General features: G+C 42.4%; 1 protein-coding gene across 1 annotated transcript; it reads left to right on the forward strand.

Annotated features, from left to right (window-relative positions):
- The first annotated feature begins 2,820 nt into the window (after window positions 1–2,820).
- On the forward strand, window positions 2,821–6,969 carry hapln4 (hyaluronan and proteoglycan link protein 4). Its single transcript, XM_076275440.1, has 4 exons — window positions 2,821–2,959; window positions 4,403–4,765; window positions 4,968–5,270; window positions 6,349–6,969. Exons 1-4 carry the CDS (start codon window positions 2,821–2,823, stop codon window positions 6,717–6,719), a joined length of 1,176 nt encoding a protein of 391 aa, XP_076131555.1. The 3' UTR covers window positions 6,720–6,969.
- The last annotated feature ends 10,681 nt before the right edge of the window (window positions 6,970–17,650 follow it).

Below are 17,650 nucleotides of genomic sequence, written 5' to 3' on the forward strand. Positions count from 1 at the left end.
AACTTCGCACAGACCATTTTAAATCGTAAAAAAATTGACTGTTGGTGTTTAAATGGTAAGTTAATGCAATACATTTGATTAAATTTACGGTGATGCACAAACAAAAACTTGACCTTGAGTTTGCCAACAACAATGAACGTCTATTTGGCGATTAGTTGATTGATGTCTACTGCTCACAACAAAGTGCCCTTGCCACAGAAGAAATCCTTAAAATCTACCCACTCATCTGTGAGAAATCTGGTTGTAAAAGAATGCAATGTTATGCTGTATGCAAGCCTCTATTCTTCTTTCAGTACACCATTCTAACAATATAAAGCTATGAACTGGGGCCCTCAAAATATTCTCTTGTAAATGACATATGAGTAATACACACACATACAGTACATACACAGATATGTATATAGACGTGACGTTTATCATTACATCATGAATAGTAAATAAAACTATTTGTTTTAAAACTATCAGTCAATTTTTCATGGATTAAGTTTAACAGCTTTCCAAAGAAGAACTTAATTAAGAATATCATAAGAAGAAATGAATATATATATGCAATCATAATAAATATATTATTTAAATAGACTTTATGAGTAATACTGAGGTCTAGAAACTGAAGTCATGGATAGTAGAGACATCAAATGTAAATGATGACCATTTCCTCTGGCTTTCTGACTGACATCTACTGTATAGATTCTGTTTTCTCAGAGGCCATGTTGTGCTGACATGCAGCTCAGAGGCTTGCACATGCAAGCAGAGCAGTCCATGTGGCAATTCCCCAGCCTTACAATCCAATCACATCCAGGACGCAGTTCACAGATGTCTGTTCACAGATGTCTGTTTGACTGTGCAAGAAAGCTCTTAAGATTTCAACCTCATTCCATATATCATTCCATGTCCAGTTTAAAAGCGCATATGCTAGGTTTGGTGTTCAACAAAGCAAAATAAATATACATTAGTCAAAACCAATAAAACCCCAATTCAATTTAAATCCCATTAAGTATAACCTGGTGATGCTCTAACCACGCAATAGGTCTCTCATTGCATTAATGAAAGCTTTGCAAAAAACTGTGATTAAATGTTTCAAACATTACCTTTTTCTTTTGTTCTGTGCAGTAGTATTTATAAAAAAAATCACTGATGTTTACCCACAACCCAGCACTTTTGTAGGCAACATGTCCAATATATACTCTCTGCCTAATTATGAGTCCTACTTCTAAAATATCTGTCATAAAACAAAACTTGAAGGCGTTTACAGTTACAAAAGGCAGTGAAGCTTCACAAAAAATCTTCTCAACTTCAGAGATACAATTATAGTAGCCTATCCAACCCAGGACAACTGGTTGACATGTACAATACAGTATGCAAAATCAGTGCTGCACTATTACAGTCCTTGAACATCTTTAGGCCTGAGATCTACAACAGGCAGTCTGACACCCGCCAAATTATCTGATACCAGTTTTATTTTACAAGAAAAAAACAACAAATTCTGTATATCTGTCAAGAAATATTATATATTAGTTTGTGTTGCATAGACTGCACTTTCATGCGCTGCATATACATGTTTGTGTGCCTGTGTAGTCTAGATTGCCTATGACCAAAATTTAACTGCACCACACGTGCTTGTTGGGCCTCCTTAGGCATCCATACTAGTCTGGGAATACCCATACTATTGTAAAGAAAACTTTCTATTCAGAACAGAAACAGAAAACATTCAGTCAAAGTAACATTTCTATGATCGATTATACTACAGAAAAAAAATAGATTACATTTTTATACTGGGGTTTATTGAATACCTGAAAAAAATTTGATTTATTTCTTATTAGACATAAATCAACGTAATGCTTCTCTTTGGTCAGTTGGTCTAACTTGGTATATTTTGTGTTGCAAAAAGCACACAATTTGAAGACCTCTCACTATCTTCCTTGAGGGAAATTTGGTGAGTCACGTCATTATGCTGGAAATAAGGAACAGCATTGCGTGTGGTTCCAGCCACTGCTCCCCTGTCAGCAGTTCCTCTGTCCTGCCAAAAGAAAAGGGCTATGGGATGAGAAGCGAGAACTGCAGGTGCAGGACTGAATCATATGGAACTGTGGTGAACGATATTCCCACCTTCCTACATCAACATCAGGGACGCACAACTTCGCACAGACCATTTTAAATCGTAAAAAAATTGACTGTTGGCGTTAAAATGGTAAGTTAATGCAATACATTTGATTACATTTCCGGTGATGCACGTCTTGCAGCAGATATCCGTGTTTGGCCAGTTGCAGTAACCTTGACACTGCGAAATCACCATCTGCGACGGTACACTAGGGATAACATAGTAACCTACCTCGAGGGAGGGCATGCGGCGAGGTGTATCGCATGATGACATGGGGTAATATGATTCTTCTATAAGCATCGGTAGTGTCTCCACATCGGCGCAGAGTAGCCTACTGCAGTAACAAACCATTCCACCACTGCATTGACAGCCCTGTGCTGGCAACTTACAACATTGAAGTTTCTGATCAGTACACAACAACAAATATAACAAATATAATGCGCATTGCATGAAGGCTTGTTGTTTAATAGAATTGCCGTTCCAATTTCAGTGTGTGTGTGTGTGTATCTACGCACATGTTTTCAAGGTCTTTTGAGACGTTCTGCACCAACGTTAAATGAACATTTGCAGTGAGCCAAGTTTGAATGACTTCAGCACTCTGACATTCACTAAAGCCCCTCCTCAGCTCAAGGGAGCCTCTTTGCCAGAAAACTGCAGTGTCTTAGCTCAGTACTACTTGACTTAAACCATTTGACACAGCCTTGCATCCCAACATCCTAACCATGTTTTGCCTAAAGCTCTCTGGGCAGTTGCCAGTGAAGGCACTATTAGTGACCTGCGTGATCTTCATCTGTATACCTCCTGGGATATCCTACCCAGCTGACACAGAGAAAGGGAGAACCAGAGTGGTCCATGTGCTGGGTAAGCCCTTCCTCTAGTCTTCTGTAAACTACAGATAATCATATTGTGTCACATGTTGCTTGGAAATTGACAACAGAGTTAGCCTCATCAGGCTACAATAGAGTGTTTTTTGCTTGTAAGTTTTTACATGAAGAAGAATCAGGGCTTCATGTTAGTGATTATGATCTACATTTTTAAACAGATTATCTCTAGCCTGTAGCCCCATTGTTTTGAGATTTCATACTAGTTTGTCTTCAGCATACGTAGCTGTTCAGTCAGTGTTTTTGTCAACCGACTGATCTTTTGAAAGACAAGTAATTCTTATTATGTCCAGTATCCAGAATGTTATTCCTATTATACAATTGATATAGATTAACACTGAAAATCTTTACAGAATATTTCTCACATTTGAATGTTTGAACTTGCTGTTTTCTTTTCAAGCAGTTACAATGACCAGCTATTACAAGTGAGTGAGATCCTCCTGAATCTCTCTGAAGGCAGGCTCAGAGAAATATTTGGCTCTGACCTGCATTAGATGGGGGTGTTTTTCACTAGGTCAGAGTGATCCCTTTTCAAGCCTCAGAAAACATCAGCGCAATCTTGGCTGTGCATGTAACTCAGCTATCCAGCATTTCAATGGCCTCCAAAACCAAAGTACATCAACACAACCTTCAAGCCTTGGGCCAGGGCAACATGTTGCAAGAGCAGGGCAGGCTTTTACTGAACAGATGTCCAGCTTGTCCCCCCTTACAAGCTGTTAAGAGAGAATAGTCTATGATCATGGCTTCTTTGATACCTTTGACTCTTGTTTTAGGCACTAGCGACATGTTGGATGTCAGGGGCCATGTATTTGTAAGTGATGAACAGAAAGTGTGTTTCTGTAATTATAGATGCTTTGGACCTTCCATGCAAGAGACTGACATCTATTGCATAAGTCAGTACTATCTGTTAGGGGCTGTCACATTGCCAGGCTGTCTCTCTCTTTTGATCATCACCAACGTCTCCTACATTACTGTATGCCTAGAGACCATATGTCAGTTATCATAAATCATGTGAATGCCAATTAAATGGCTATAATGGGCATCCTCTTAGCTTACTTTAGCTTCACCAGATCTTACAGACTGAACCCCAGGTATGTGGCTCAGTCACACTTGGTTGTGGTGGTAAAAATCTGCCTTATTTTAGACCAAAGCCACATGGCTGTCATACATTCATAGGTGACTGGAATAGTTATGTTTTCAAGTCCCTGTGCCCCATGACTTTATGAGGTGTGTGGAGTCTTTGTCAACTTTATTGGTACCTTTTCAAACCAACACATCTTAACTTCAATAAAACCTTTGGACCAGACACTTCATCTACCTAGCCTGTGTTCACACCTAAACTATATATGTCACAGCTCTAGCTGCAAGAATAGTACAAGAGCCCTTTCATCTGGCTTTGTGACTCACCCCTCTTTTACCTCAGAGGATGAGAGTGGTGCGGTGATCGTGCAGACGGCTCCAGGGAAGGTGGTGACGCACCGTGGCGGCTCCATCACGCTGCCCTGCCGGTACCACCACGAGCCTGAGAATACCGACCCAGCCCGCATCCGCATCAAGTGGACCAAGGTGACCGACGCGCTGCAGTTCGAGGACGTGTTTGTGGCTCTGGGCCGGCGGCAGAGGGTGTTCAACGGCTACCGCGGCCGTGTCTCCCTAGAGCTGGCGGGGCCTGGGGACGCTTCCATCATCATCCACAACATCACGCTGAAGGACTACGGACGCTATGAGTGCGAGGTCACCAACGACATGGAGGACGACACAGGGTTTGTTAACCTCGACCTTGAAGGTTAGGACTGGTATCTTTTTTATAGTTCAAAGGGTGATTTAATAGTAAAAGGGTCCTAGCCACTCAGCAAGGTAATAGGTCTGATATGAACTACTTGTGTGGTTGAATTGTAATTGAAAAGTATGATATGACAAGGGGTGATGAATTATTTTGGACAGTCATTCAGTATCGCTAGCTTTTGTTTTATCCAATGGGTAAACAGGTGTGGTGTTCCCATACTACCCCAAGATGGGGCGCTACAAGCTTAACTACCACCAGGCCGAAGAGGTTTGCCAGGAGCAGGACGCCATCTTGGCCTCCCACGCTCAGCTCCACAAGGCCTGGCTGGAGGGCCTGGACTGGTGCAACGCGGGCTGGCTGGAGGACGGCTCGGTGCAGTACCCCATCGCCCACCCCCGGGACCAGTGCGGGCGCAAGGACACCCCCCCTGGGGTGCGCAACTACGGCTACAGACACAAAGATGATGAGCGCTACGATGCTTTCTGCTTCACTTCCAACGTCAATGGTAAGTGTGGCGAACTCGGGGGAAAATGGGCTGTTCCTTTCGCCCGTCTTTGTTATCTCCGAGGCCCTAAGGTCAGTGGATTTGGATCACGCTGTATGGATTTGGCTCCAAGCAGCAGGGAAACAACTGAGCTGGCTGCTCCAGCTTTTATCCCTCCCTTTGATTAGCATCTATGAGACTGCCAGTGTCATCGTTGCCCAAGGTTTAAAGCAGATCTAAAAGGCTTCTGAAATCACAGCTTGGAGCAGGACATGCAGTAGTTCTTAAAAGGGTAATACAAATAGCAAAGATATCTTTTTTACCAAAGGTTGCCTCAGTGTTTCAGTTAGAATGACCTTAATCATTTACATAAATATTTTGGTTTACTGTAAATGCATTTGTATTCTGCCCACCCCCCCCCCCCCCAGTATTTTAGTGGTCGTAAATATTAAGTGTACCTTAGTATTCATAATGTTTCTTTCTTTTTTATCTTTAGCTCCTTGATGGAGAGAAACTGGCATAAATGCTACTTTCTTAAGTAGGTTATGGTAGAGGTCATTCTGTCCTAAAATGGCCACAGCTTATGCCGTTAAGGGTGATGCCACACTGTACTGACCAGCTGGAGGACATTTAGAGAGTCCTGTGGAAACGTCTCACTGCCGTAATGGGCAGAAGTCACACAAACAAACACTAAATAAATGGCCAGGGCAGGCATCACCTCTGCAGCTGAGCTGTTGTGCAGGGTTGCTGGCATTGTCACCCCAATCAGTTCTCCATCTACACAGACCCTCCAAAGAAAAAGCTTTTTATTTCTGTTCTTCTGTTCTTTTGGATACACAGTCGATGAACACCCAAGAGAGTCTTGTAGTTATTTGCTATTTGCAGTTACTTTTTCCAGAGTTCTAAAAAAAACCTTTTTTTGACATATGATTTCAAAGAGCTTTCTATGGTTAGGCTGACTGCTCTGACTCTATTATCCTTCTGTTGGTTGGATCTTATGCCTGTTAAAGCCTATGCTTAGGGCTTTTTTGAAGCACTAATTTGTTTTATGAGAGCTTGTGATACAACATGCCTTGTGCCTCCAACTTGTGTGCATCAGGTCGAGTTTACTTCCTGAAACGCTTCAAGAAGATCAACTACCTGGAGGCAGCCAAGGCGTGCCAGCGTGATGGCGCCGCGATAGCCAAGGTGGGCCAGCTGTACGGTGCCTGGAAGTTCCAGCTGCTGGACCGCTGCGAGGCCGGCTGGCTGGAGGACGGCAGCATCCGCTACCCCATCGTCAACCCGCGGGCGCGCTGCGGCGGCTCGGACCCGGGCGTGCGCCACCTCGGCTTCCCCGACAAGAAGTTCCGTCTCTACGGGGTGTACTGTTTCCGCAAAAACGACGAGAGTAACAACATCGAGCCCACCACGAAAGTGGCGAAGACGAGCAGCAACAAACCCACCAACGCCACCACCAGAGCCATTTAGAGAGAGTGTGTGAGAGAGAGAGAGAGAGAGAGAGAGAGAGGCAAAGTACTGCATGAGACTACATGACTTTTAAAAATGTTCCCAAGGCAACTGACCAATTTGATGTGCATCTTTGCTGACTGCTGAAACTAAAGCGCCGCTGGCTTAAGGTACTGCTTAGAGTAGCGCTTGCCTCATTTTGCCAAAAAATTAGAAATGCCAATCCCTCCGAATCAAACAGGTTTCAGCAGTAGTGGCTCACGCTTGCTCTGGCACACACTTCAGATGACAGGCTATTTAATTGAGATCAGGTTGTTTACGCCTCTCCAGCTCATAGAGAGAGGAGGATGATTGTACTTGTAGGCAGAGACAAATTAAGCGAATCATGTAATGAATGCAGCACATTTAGCATGACTCCCCCTTCCTCTCTTTCTTCTCTATCTCTCTCTCTCTCTCTCTCTCTCTCTCTCTCTTTCTCTATGGCAAGCCTGAAAAAAGAGTGACGAGCTTTGAAGCACAAACTCAAGCCTGGCCTGCTCTCCAGGTGTTGCCTTTAGCTGTGCTTTGCCAGCCTTATGCTTTGAGCTCCTCTCTTCACAGTAGTCATTACCATCTGATTGCTATTTGTGGAGTGCACAACATTTGCAGTTACAGTCGCAACGCACATTATACTCCTGCTCTTAGTCATATATATATACATAAATATATATATTTTTATGACAGATTTTAAAAGATGATAGCATTTGATGATAGAGTGAAACAACAAGCATGTTTGGAGTAGACATCCCTTGTAGTAATGACACTGCACATGAGGGAACAGCTGAGTGTCATTCAACTCTGTAGATGCTTGACTACCTCATCTAATGTACCCCATTGCATTAGAGGTCAACAGTTGCACTATTCATGATACTGGAAATTGGCACAGTTTTTGGTCTGCATTTTTGGATGGATTAAAATAGTTTAACTTTGTCACTGTCATCCACTGCCTGTTTATGTCTTTTCATAGGAACAAAAAAAGCAGACCAACCTTCTTTGACTGCATTCTGAGATTTGCCAGTCTGAAGCGATGACAAATTAAAAGGAAAGCCATTTAACTCTAGCCAATTACCATGGAGAGGCAGAATCTTTTATTGGCCTTTGGCATAATGTCTATGTTTTGGTTGTGCTTTGAGCACTCTCCTTGTAAGATGGTGCTTTCAGTGGACTCAGTCTAAAAAAAAAAGCTTGGGAAGAAAATTCATTACAGTGCCAAATCAACAGTGGCCATTTCCATAGCAGAAACAGAAATCGGTTTAAAAATTAACCAAGAACACAATAGGAAGACATAAATGTATAGTTAAAACATTAATCACAAGAATATATGAATGTCTGAAATAATTAGTCACGTCTCCCTTAATTCTTAAAAGAATTGTAGCACAAATGTTACAGGACAGAATGAATGTTTTTGCTGTAAATAATCTCAGTTGGCCTTTTCATCTGTGCTTCTGTCCTAATTGGACCCTGGACAATTGTGTGAAAAGCAAGCATTATTTTGAAGAAATGCTTTGTATTTATATCTGGTTGAATGTGCCATACAGATCAAACAAATTTACAGGAGGAAATCATTCTACAATCAGTCCTGCTACACAAGTGTGCAGTTAAACTTCACAAATCAATGTGTGTTGTTTTCTTCATATTATGAAGATTTATGCAAATCTACATGACATAAAACTCTCTCTCGGTCAGATATAGTTTACAGGTCCAAGATCTATTTTTTTATTTTGACAACAAAACTACATACTGAACCTTAAACTATGTTTCAGATTGAATGTATTCTAGATAGATAACACTTGGGGTTTGGAATAGAAGGCAGATGAATAATAATGGAGACAGAGGAAATGTAGATATAAACTGTACCATCTCAGCGGATAGAGGTTTCATAAAGATAATATGACCATGCAAAATCCACACAACTTGTAAATAAACTAAAAAGGTACACATTCAGTTCATAATGTTGACACGGCCACGGGAATTTGAATTCAGACATTTTATCATGGTCAACAGAACTAGACCTATCTGGAATTCCTGACACTATGCTCCATAAACTGACCATGAGAGCACAATGCCACGACACGCTTTTTTCATTTCACCCCCTCTCTTCTCTCCAGACAAAAATTTAATTAGGTGACCTCATAACAGTCGGGTGCATCCTGTGAATGAACACACGATGGAACTGAAAGAGCGAGATGTAAGCATTCATCTGTGTCTCATTTGTCAACAACTGACAGGGTCAAACCTCAAAGATTTCGAAGTCACTGCAGAGGACCCAGACGACAGGGCACGTGAAGGCGAGTGGAAGTCTGAAGACGATACCATATTCAGATGGGAACTCTGGTATTTTTGTTCTTTCAGTTGTGCCATTGTTGCACAACCACTAATGTCAAGGTTGCATTATTATGACCGCCGCGCAGCGAAGTGGCGGTCATATAGTTTTAGTCAGATTTGTTTTTTCTTTTTTTTTTTTCTTTTTCGCATGCCCAAATTTCCGTCAATGATTCCCGGGACACTGAAAGACCGGGGTACACGAAACTTGGTGGGCATGTAACCCCACATGGATAGCATGGAACCATCGTTTTTCGTTTTGATCTGTAGCCCCCCCGCTGGACTGGACCCCCCGAAAGGAGGGTAGGGCAGACACAGTTTTCTGTGAATATCTCGAGAACCGTAGGGTTTAGGAGGACCATTTTTTTTTGTATGTTGATCTCAAGGGGCCATGTCAACCCATTCCATAACCACTCATTTCATGTATAGCGCCACCTAGTTAAACACAAAAAAGTAAAAATGAGGTGTTGTAATCGCAGGTATCTGTGACCTAACATAGTCAAAACTGCACGAAATTGGAAGTGTAGGATCATTATGACACCCTCTGTATGCACGCCAAGTTTCGTGGAATTCCGTTCATGGGGGGCCACACAATAAATTAATTTATGTTACTATACTGGCCTGTAGGTGGCCGGAGACAGTTTTCTGTGAATATCTCGAGAACCGTAGGGCCTAGGAGGTCCACCCTTTTTTTATGTATGTTGGTCTTAAGGGGGCATGTCAACCCATCCCATTACCACTTATTTCATGTATAGCGCCACCTAGTTAAAAATGTAAAAGCAAAAAATTAGGTGTTTTCATCACAATATCTCTGGCTGACAAGGTCAAAACTGCACGAAATTAAAAGTGTAGGATCATTATGACACCCTCCGTATGCATGCCAAGTTTTGTGTACTTTCGGGGGGGCCTTACAATAAAATAATGTATTTGTACATTTAGTGACGTACACCAACAAGGATTCCCGGAACACTGAAAGACCGGGGTACACAAAACTTGGTGGGCATGTAACCCCACATGGATAGCATGGAACCGTCATTTTTCGTTTTGATCTGTAGCCCGGGGTAGACACAGTTCTCTGTGAATATCTTGAGAACTGTAGGGACTAGGATGACCATTTTTTTCCATATGTTTGCCTCCAGGGGTCATGTTAACTCATTTCATGTACACACATGTGCACAAACAGATACACACACACACACATACATTCACAGTAATCACACGTATGACACATACTCACACAGTAGACATATGTACGCTTGCATGCACAGGCACATACGCAGGTACACACACAAGCATGCACGCACACACACACACACACACACACACACACACACACACATAACATAAACATGTACATGCACACATGCACACAATTCAAGAATTTCTCAGAATTATGAAAAGGCAAGATGGAGGTGGGGTTGTATAAAATGAATTTTACATGTGAAATCTATGAACTAATCATGTTTTGATACTTGTTGTCTAGCAGATATCAGTGAGAATTGAGTGTGGATAATGCAATTTAGTGAGACAGTTAGAATCATATAGGCCTTTCAGCGTGATTTATTTTTGTGGAAAAAATGTGCTGGACTGGGCAGCGGTCATATTTTGTACCGCTCTGCGGTACATCTAGTTAATGTAATGTTTCTCCTACAAAATAAGGTCTTTTCACATGGGTTACAATGACCAGTATATGAACAGACTACAGTTATGTGAACTTTGCATGTCAGGAGACCATACATATTGTCTGAGGCCTAAGCTACAATAAATTCAACTCTGAAACATTCAATTAAAGGTGCCTAGGGGAAATACATGAAGGCCCTAATACATTTTACAGTACAATTACTTGGTGTGTAGGCTACTGCAGCCTGTAGATATCTCAGGAAGGCCTTATTAGCTAGGCTTCCATATGTGTTGGCCCATGCTAGAGCTGTGCTATTGGTGACCTTGGTAGTATATGCACTGCAGTATGGCACATTAGGCATGGTTGGTAGACAAAACTAATTGAAATATATATATTATTTTTTTCTTTTTAATTGCCTCTGGCAGAAATGTATACTATGCCTTTAATGTAGTGAAAAGTGTAAAATGGTTAATGAAGCATTAAGGAGACAATGAATCTGTGCACGTGTGGGCCCCTTCATAAACATTTCCAGCTCCAAGGCTTTTTGTGTTTATTCAAGTGCTCTTTGCTTACGAGGCGAATCCCGCTGTCTGCCTCCAACTGAGAGTCGCCGTCACACCCGCAGAGGAAGAGCGAGAGAGTGAACACGCTTCTTTCTGCTCGCTGGACTGTTTCGAAGAGCCAGATTAGAGTGGCACACAGAATGCGGGAGGTTAATGGAACAATTTAGAGCTTTTCTTGGGGAAAGCGAGCTGCATGGGGGTGCTGGGAGCGAGCTGCATGGGGGTGCGGTGAGAGGTGAGGAATTAGGCCGGCTCAGTTAGAAGACTCACAAAGGCGAGTGCAAGGACACAATGCCCAAAAACACAAACACAAAGACGCCTGCTGATCCGTGGGTGGTGGGGCGAGGGCAGTGAGGCCAGACTGCATTTCCAGATATTGTTTAAAGGAAAATCAATCAACTCCTTAAGTTTTTGTCTGTCTTTGTAGTCGATTTCAGGAGGTACTGTATATCAGAGATGTAATAAGAGGTACAAGAATCTAGCGTGTACAAGTGTGGCCCCTGCAGACACAGTATCCATGTGTATAGAAGTGTCATTGTGTGTGTTTGTGTGTGTGTGTGTGTGTGTGTGTGTGTCGAGATAATGGTCTACAGTAGAATAATCTGGACAATGCTGCCCCAGTGGAGTATGCTTCATGGTTGAAGGGTAAACTAAAGTAACATCTCTAATTTCTCCAAAACATAACCATAACTTAAGATACCTCCATGCTGGCAACCATGGAAACGGTTTCTTATTTGCGTGTCACCCAAATACTTCTCCCAGCACTTTCCACCCACACAAACCTCTGGCCTGACATACAGGTGACACCAAAAGAGCTCCTGCTAGGATCTCACATCCCTTGTTAGTCACAGCACTAGAACAACCTTATTAGACTGTGTACATGTATATATATACAGCACATGGGGTGGGATTGGGAGAAGGAAACTGAAGGAACAGAAGATACGTCTTCCATCTCCACAACCCATGAACCCCCAAAGAAATCCGCCGTACAGGAATGTTAAGCTGCTTAATGAGGGACGATTTTCAGGCATCATCTGTCTGTCCTGCACCCATAACGGGGTTCCAATGGGCCTGTGCAGCTTGTTGAGCACACATCCCAGAATGACAGCCAGTAAAAGGGCATCCTGAGAAGGAAGGTGCTTTACTCTGGCTTTGCGTCACAATCTTTTCTGGAGCTATTAGCAGCTTGGAGCTCACCATCTGCACAGGCATTGTTATTATCCCTTTAAATGCCATTTCACTTGTGAGCCATTAGTAGGTCATCCATCATAAAAATATGTACCGGACAGATAATTTGCCTTAAAGTAGGCATTAACCTTTGGATTTGCCTGAGTCATAGAAATGTTTCAAAAAATCAGTAAAAGTTGTCTTCTATTGTTAACACATATTGACTGCCTGTACACTGACAAAATAGTCTAAACTGCTGAACGACTCAAGGTATTCAGCATTCAATTTAGAAAATAAAATCATAAAAGTAAAGAGAGAGGATGTTATTATGCCTGTGTAATGTACTGTGAACTTTCAGGTTTCCTGGGTTAAGAAATACCACTTTCCAACTTTTTAATTGAGAAAAAAATCATGCTTATACTTTCTGGACAGTAAATATGTATATCAGCGATGCTCTCATTACAGTTTTTCTCAGTCGCTTTGGTGCTTTTTGCAGATCAGAATGAAAATTCTCATAACTATTAGTTCAACCTCCACAACATTTAGTCATTTGTGCACATCATAGTAGCAAATTCTCCTTCCTCTGAACAAATTGCAAATGCTTTTGGACATGTATCAGTTGCTTTCATACAATTCTCTGCTGTTTTAACATTATCATTTGCTTATGTCATGTCAATCAAAATGAACTATACTTATGGATACTGAATAGTCGTTCCCTATAAAACGAATAGTCTTCATTTCATTGCTTGAGTCATTACATACAAAATTGTTGAACTAGTTATCAAATTCTGTCACAATGCTGTAGAATTGCAAAGAGCATACAGTAAAAATGTACGTATTCAGTGTCTTGTACTCACTTACTCCCCTAACTACAGCAATGTGTAACTTTACTGTAGTTTTCAAATGGCTGTACAAGTACTGTATAGTGCTGTCTTGAGCATGTTCAGGTAGTGTCACCGAGTTCTGCCCTTTTTTGCATTGGAAAACACTGAGAGAACTGTCATAATGAAAACATGACAAAGCCATTTGACTATCTTGTTCATAAACGATGGTGTCGAGACTTCTCATTTTGATGACACTGACAGTTTCATTGACATGAATACGTGCTTTTGAGGAATATGGACTATCCATTTTGAGCAAGTGACATGCTTTTGCAGGTCATCCACTAGGTTTTGCAGTTTGCACTAATTGTTTTGAGAAATGCACTAACTGCTGTGCAAATGTTAATAGTGATGTGAGAATAGCACCAAAGCGACTGAGAAAAACTGTAATGCAGAAGAATTGCTTATAAACTTGTGATGGGAAATAAAGGACATTTTGTTTATCCGGACAGATATAATGATCATGTCTGACAGTTCGTAAAGGCAGGATATCCTTGGCAGTCACAGAGGACACATCACACAGATGTATGACGTTTCTTTGCAAAAAAGCTTTGTAAAGAAATATTTATTGTCGATTATTATTCAAATCAGGGTAGGAGGCAGCACAGACACCCTAAGCACAGTGAACTGAACCACTACAACTCACGGCACAATGCAACACCAGATGATGGAGCACTTAAAAGAAACGAGAGGGGAAGAAAGGAGGTGAAGGCCACGCCAATCCATCCAGCATACAGGAATTGTCCGTCTGTGGAGAGAGACGTCTTTGCTGTTGTTGTTGTTGTTGCTGCTTGTTGTTTTTCACGTTAAGTGTGTTTCAGACCTCCAGTCCTGACAGTCATCACAGATGGATGTAAAACATAAAGTTGGCTGCGTTTAGCTTGAAAATTATTCTCTGTTATCCTTGAGGTACGGTTGCTTAAGCATAATCATCCTTTGCTTTGCTATTTACAGACATGCACAAATAAACACAGTTCATGTCACTGAAAATGTGATTACAGCAAGGAGAAAGATGCTAAACTGGAATAAATCTAATAATGACTTGATTTATCTATATACTGTTAGGTTGTAATATCTCCTCATCAGAGACTTTTTTGAGCTGGCAGCAGGCTTATATAATACAAATATATATTTTATACCATGGTAAAAAAAAGAACAACCACACATCCTCCTCACAGTAATGAAAATGTATGACAGCAATTGTCTATGTAGAAATCAATAGCCTATGAAACAGCAGGGACTTGTAATAAAGGATATTGATGTTCTGTGTCTGAGGGGCTCCTGAAACCAAATACAGTTGCAGTGCATGAATAATGCACAGACTATAGCACCATGTGGGGTGTCATCAGCGCAGATAAGACAGTTCAGGTACAACCGAGATTCGGATGCAGATTATGCAGAATGCTGATTTTCAAGTGAAACGTTAAGATAATATAGAGGGAGAGAGGGAGCCAAAAAGGACTGATAAGAATTGCAAATTATGCCACGGTTTTCTGAGGTTGTATGTATTTTGTGTGAGTGCGCACACATATGTGTTTATGTGTGTGTGTGTGTGTGTGTGTGTGTATGTGTGTGCGAGAGAGAAAGAGAGAGTGTGTGTGTATGCCTGTGTGCATGTGTGCCTGTGTGGATGTGTGTGTGCACAGGCATAATTATCAGTTGCCCTAAAACATCCCTGGCTCTTGTATTGTTGTCGTGTTTATATCTTTTCGTTTATCCATGACGTTGTTGTTATGTACATGTTTCCCAGTGATTATGTAGATGATCGGGCTGTCCATCTCCCATTCCTACCCTCCACAATACAGGCAAGTTTAATGGATTTGAATTTGAATGAACAAACTTGAATAACTCATTCGCAAACCTCAGTCCATACAAGTCCTGATAGTGAATTCTTCCCTATGAGGACAAAATGCTATTGTTGTTTGAACATGCCCAGGCTCCATGCATGCTTGGCTGGGTAGAACATCCATGTATGAATTCTGGAACCTTCCATCATAGTGGGAAGAGATGTTTTTGAAAGGTCAGTGATGGTTTGTCAGACAAAAGAATATAAAGCAGTGGTCATCCGTACCAATGCTAGCCTGGGAGAACCTAGATGAACCCGTTAGCGAATTTTAATTCACTCTGCAGGTCAGTCTGGCAGGCAAGTCAATGAAGCCTTTCCAGACCCACTCTCAATGTCATTGAGATATGCAGTCTGGTATCAACGAGGCTACAACAATGCAGAAGCATTCTTTTGACAGTTTTGAGGGAAAAGAAATCATAAACATAGAGTTATATCGCAGATCCAATCAAACTTTTTAATGATAAGTTTCAAGAAGAGAACACAAAGACAGGACAAAAATTCATAACATCACTAAATATAGATTAGTATATACAGACCAAAGTCATAGAGTCTATTTTCAGAACATACAGTAACAGAGCTTGTGATTGCTGAAAACCAGAACATAGTTTTGAAGAGGCCTTCAAGTGGGTCTCTCCGACGGCCAAAGGATGGAATAGCTGCTCTAGGAAACTCAAAAGTGGCGTTGTAAACGGCTCAATGACTCTAAGCAACAAACACATCTAGATTTAAGAAAATGAAAAAAGGAAATCCCCACTGAGTATTTACATTGCAGGGGAGGAATTCCCACACAGACTGTGCTACAAATCTGGAGGTCTCACCCACCTCTGCTGAACAGTGAAACAGATGTTGGTTTCTATAACCAAACCAAAGTATCTAAGACAAAATGTCATGGATCACACATGAAAAGGGAAATAAACAACCTACATTGAATATCTTAACATGAGTTCCACTTTTTAGGATGGATTAAGGATAAATAATGTATGAGGGCATCAAAACAAATCAAGGCTGGTATGAGGTGTTTTTTAGCTCTAAATCTCAGTCTGAATAAAATGAAACAGGAGCTGAGAGCCTGGGAAACATGAATAGAAAGCGAATGACACTCAGCACACACAAAAAAACAAGCTGTCCTACATGACAGGAGGGACTCAAAGGACTCCCTGCGTCAAGGATTTGCTGACAGCGTTTACAAACCGTCTTCAGAGGTCAAATATATACACTGTGTAATCTGCACAAACCAAGGTCGCCTTTGAGCTGTGTGCATTTATTACTTTTTCAAAAGAACAAGAGGGAAAAAAGAGCGGGACCACTCTGCACAGTAATTAGTGTGAGTGCACCAGGCATCGGTCACCTCTGTGGGCTCACATGTGTCCTGTCGTTTGTGAGACAGGTCCTCTGAGAAGTGGCGGATTCGGTGGCGACACGACGGCGGCGAGCTCGCCGTGGCACCCGTGTCGTTGTTGTCAGCGGCTGCGGTGTGTCGACGTCTTGCAGATGGCCCGAGCAGACCTGCGCTCTGTGAGACGCGCAGGCACACACACACACATACACACACGCGATTGTGTGAGGAGAGACCCTCGCCTTTGAAGTTGCCTTCCCCCTGCCACACTGCCATGTGATTCACCACCAGGGGGATAGAGGGCTGCTTGTAATGAGATGACAAGGGAGCCACCGGGAGTCGGGAGGGGGGTTTACTGTCAGGGATAATCTGGCCTGCTGCCGTGGGCTAGTGGAGACTTATAATAAGAAGCAGGAAGTGTGGGGCGAGGGGAAGGAGAAAGACGCAGAGGCTGGCTACAGCACGATGAGGTGACAGTAATGCCCGACTCGGAAGCCTTCTAAGCAGCTGCTACTGGAACAATCGCTGCCACCCGAGAGAGACGGGCAGCCCTGCCGGGCAAATCTGCTCACGTTGGCTCGATTCCGTCCGAGTGCGCCCCTCCTGCCCACAAGTCCCCCCCCAAATCCAGATCGGATAATACGCTGAAAATTAGATACCGACGCCCGGCGCTCCTACAAAGCGGCGGCTGCGGCGGGGCATTGATGGATGTGCAGCACTAACGCGGGGCCTAGATTAAATAGAGGCCACCTCATTCCCACCGCTCGCCGACCGCTCCTGCCTCGCGCTCCTGTCCTCCTTTTCAAACTTATGCTGCACCGTAAATACAAGAGGGCAAGGTTAACTCCTCATAGGACTTGTGCTTCGGAGTGGAGCCGCATCTTGCTTCTCTTCAGAATACTCTACAGAGAGACCAATAGGGAGAAAATACCATGCCATCCTTAGCAAGAGATCCACTGATTCTACTGTACTAGTATGTACGTTGATGTACACTGGGCTGAATTACATTAAGTAGAATCAGCCTACTTAAGAGTTAAGTCCAAACTAAGTAGAGTTAAGTACAAACTCAAAAAAGAGCTAAGCACAATCTCAAAAAATGATACACTGCATCACTTGCATGCAGGGATGGTTCTGTATACTATGGACCCTGTGTGATCTGAATGGCTCCGCAGCAATT

The sequence above is a fragment of the Alosa pseudoharengus genome, unplaced genomic scaffold, assembly GCF_046254945.1.
Source record: "Alosa pseudoharengus isolate Yale_2024_CS ecotype anadromous, Long Island Sound unplaced genomic scaffold, YU_APseudo_1.1 YU_APseudo_1.1_scf_11, whole genome shotgun sequence".
NCBI classification, from domain to species: domain Eukaryota; kingdom Metazoa; phylum Chordata; class Actinopteri; order Clupeiformes; family Clupeidae; genus Alosa; species Alosa pseudoharengus.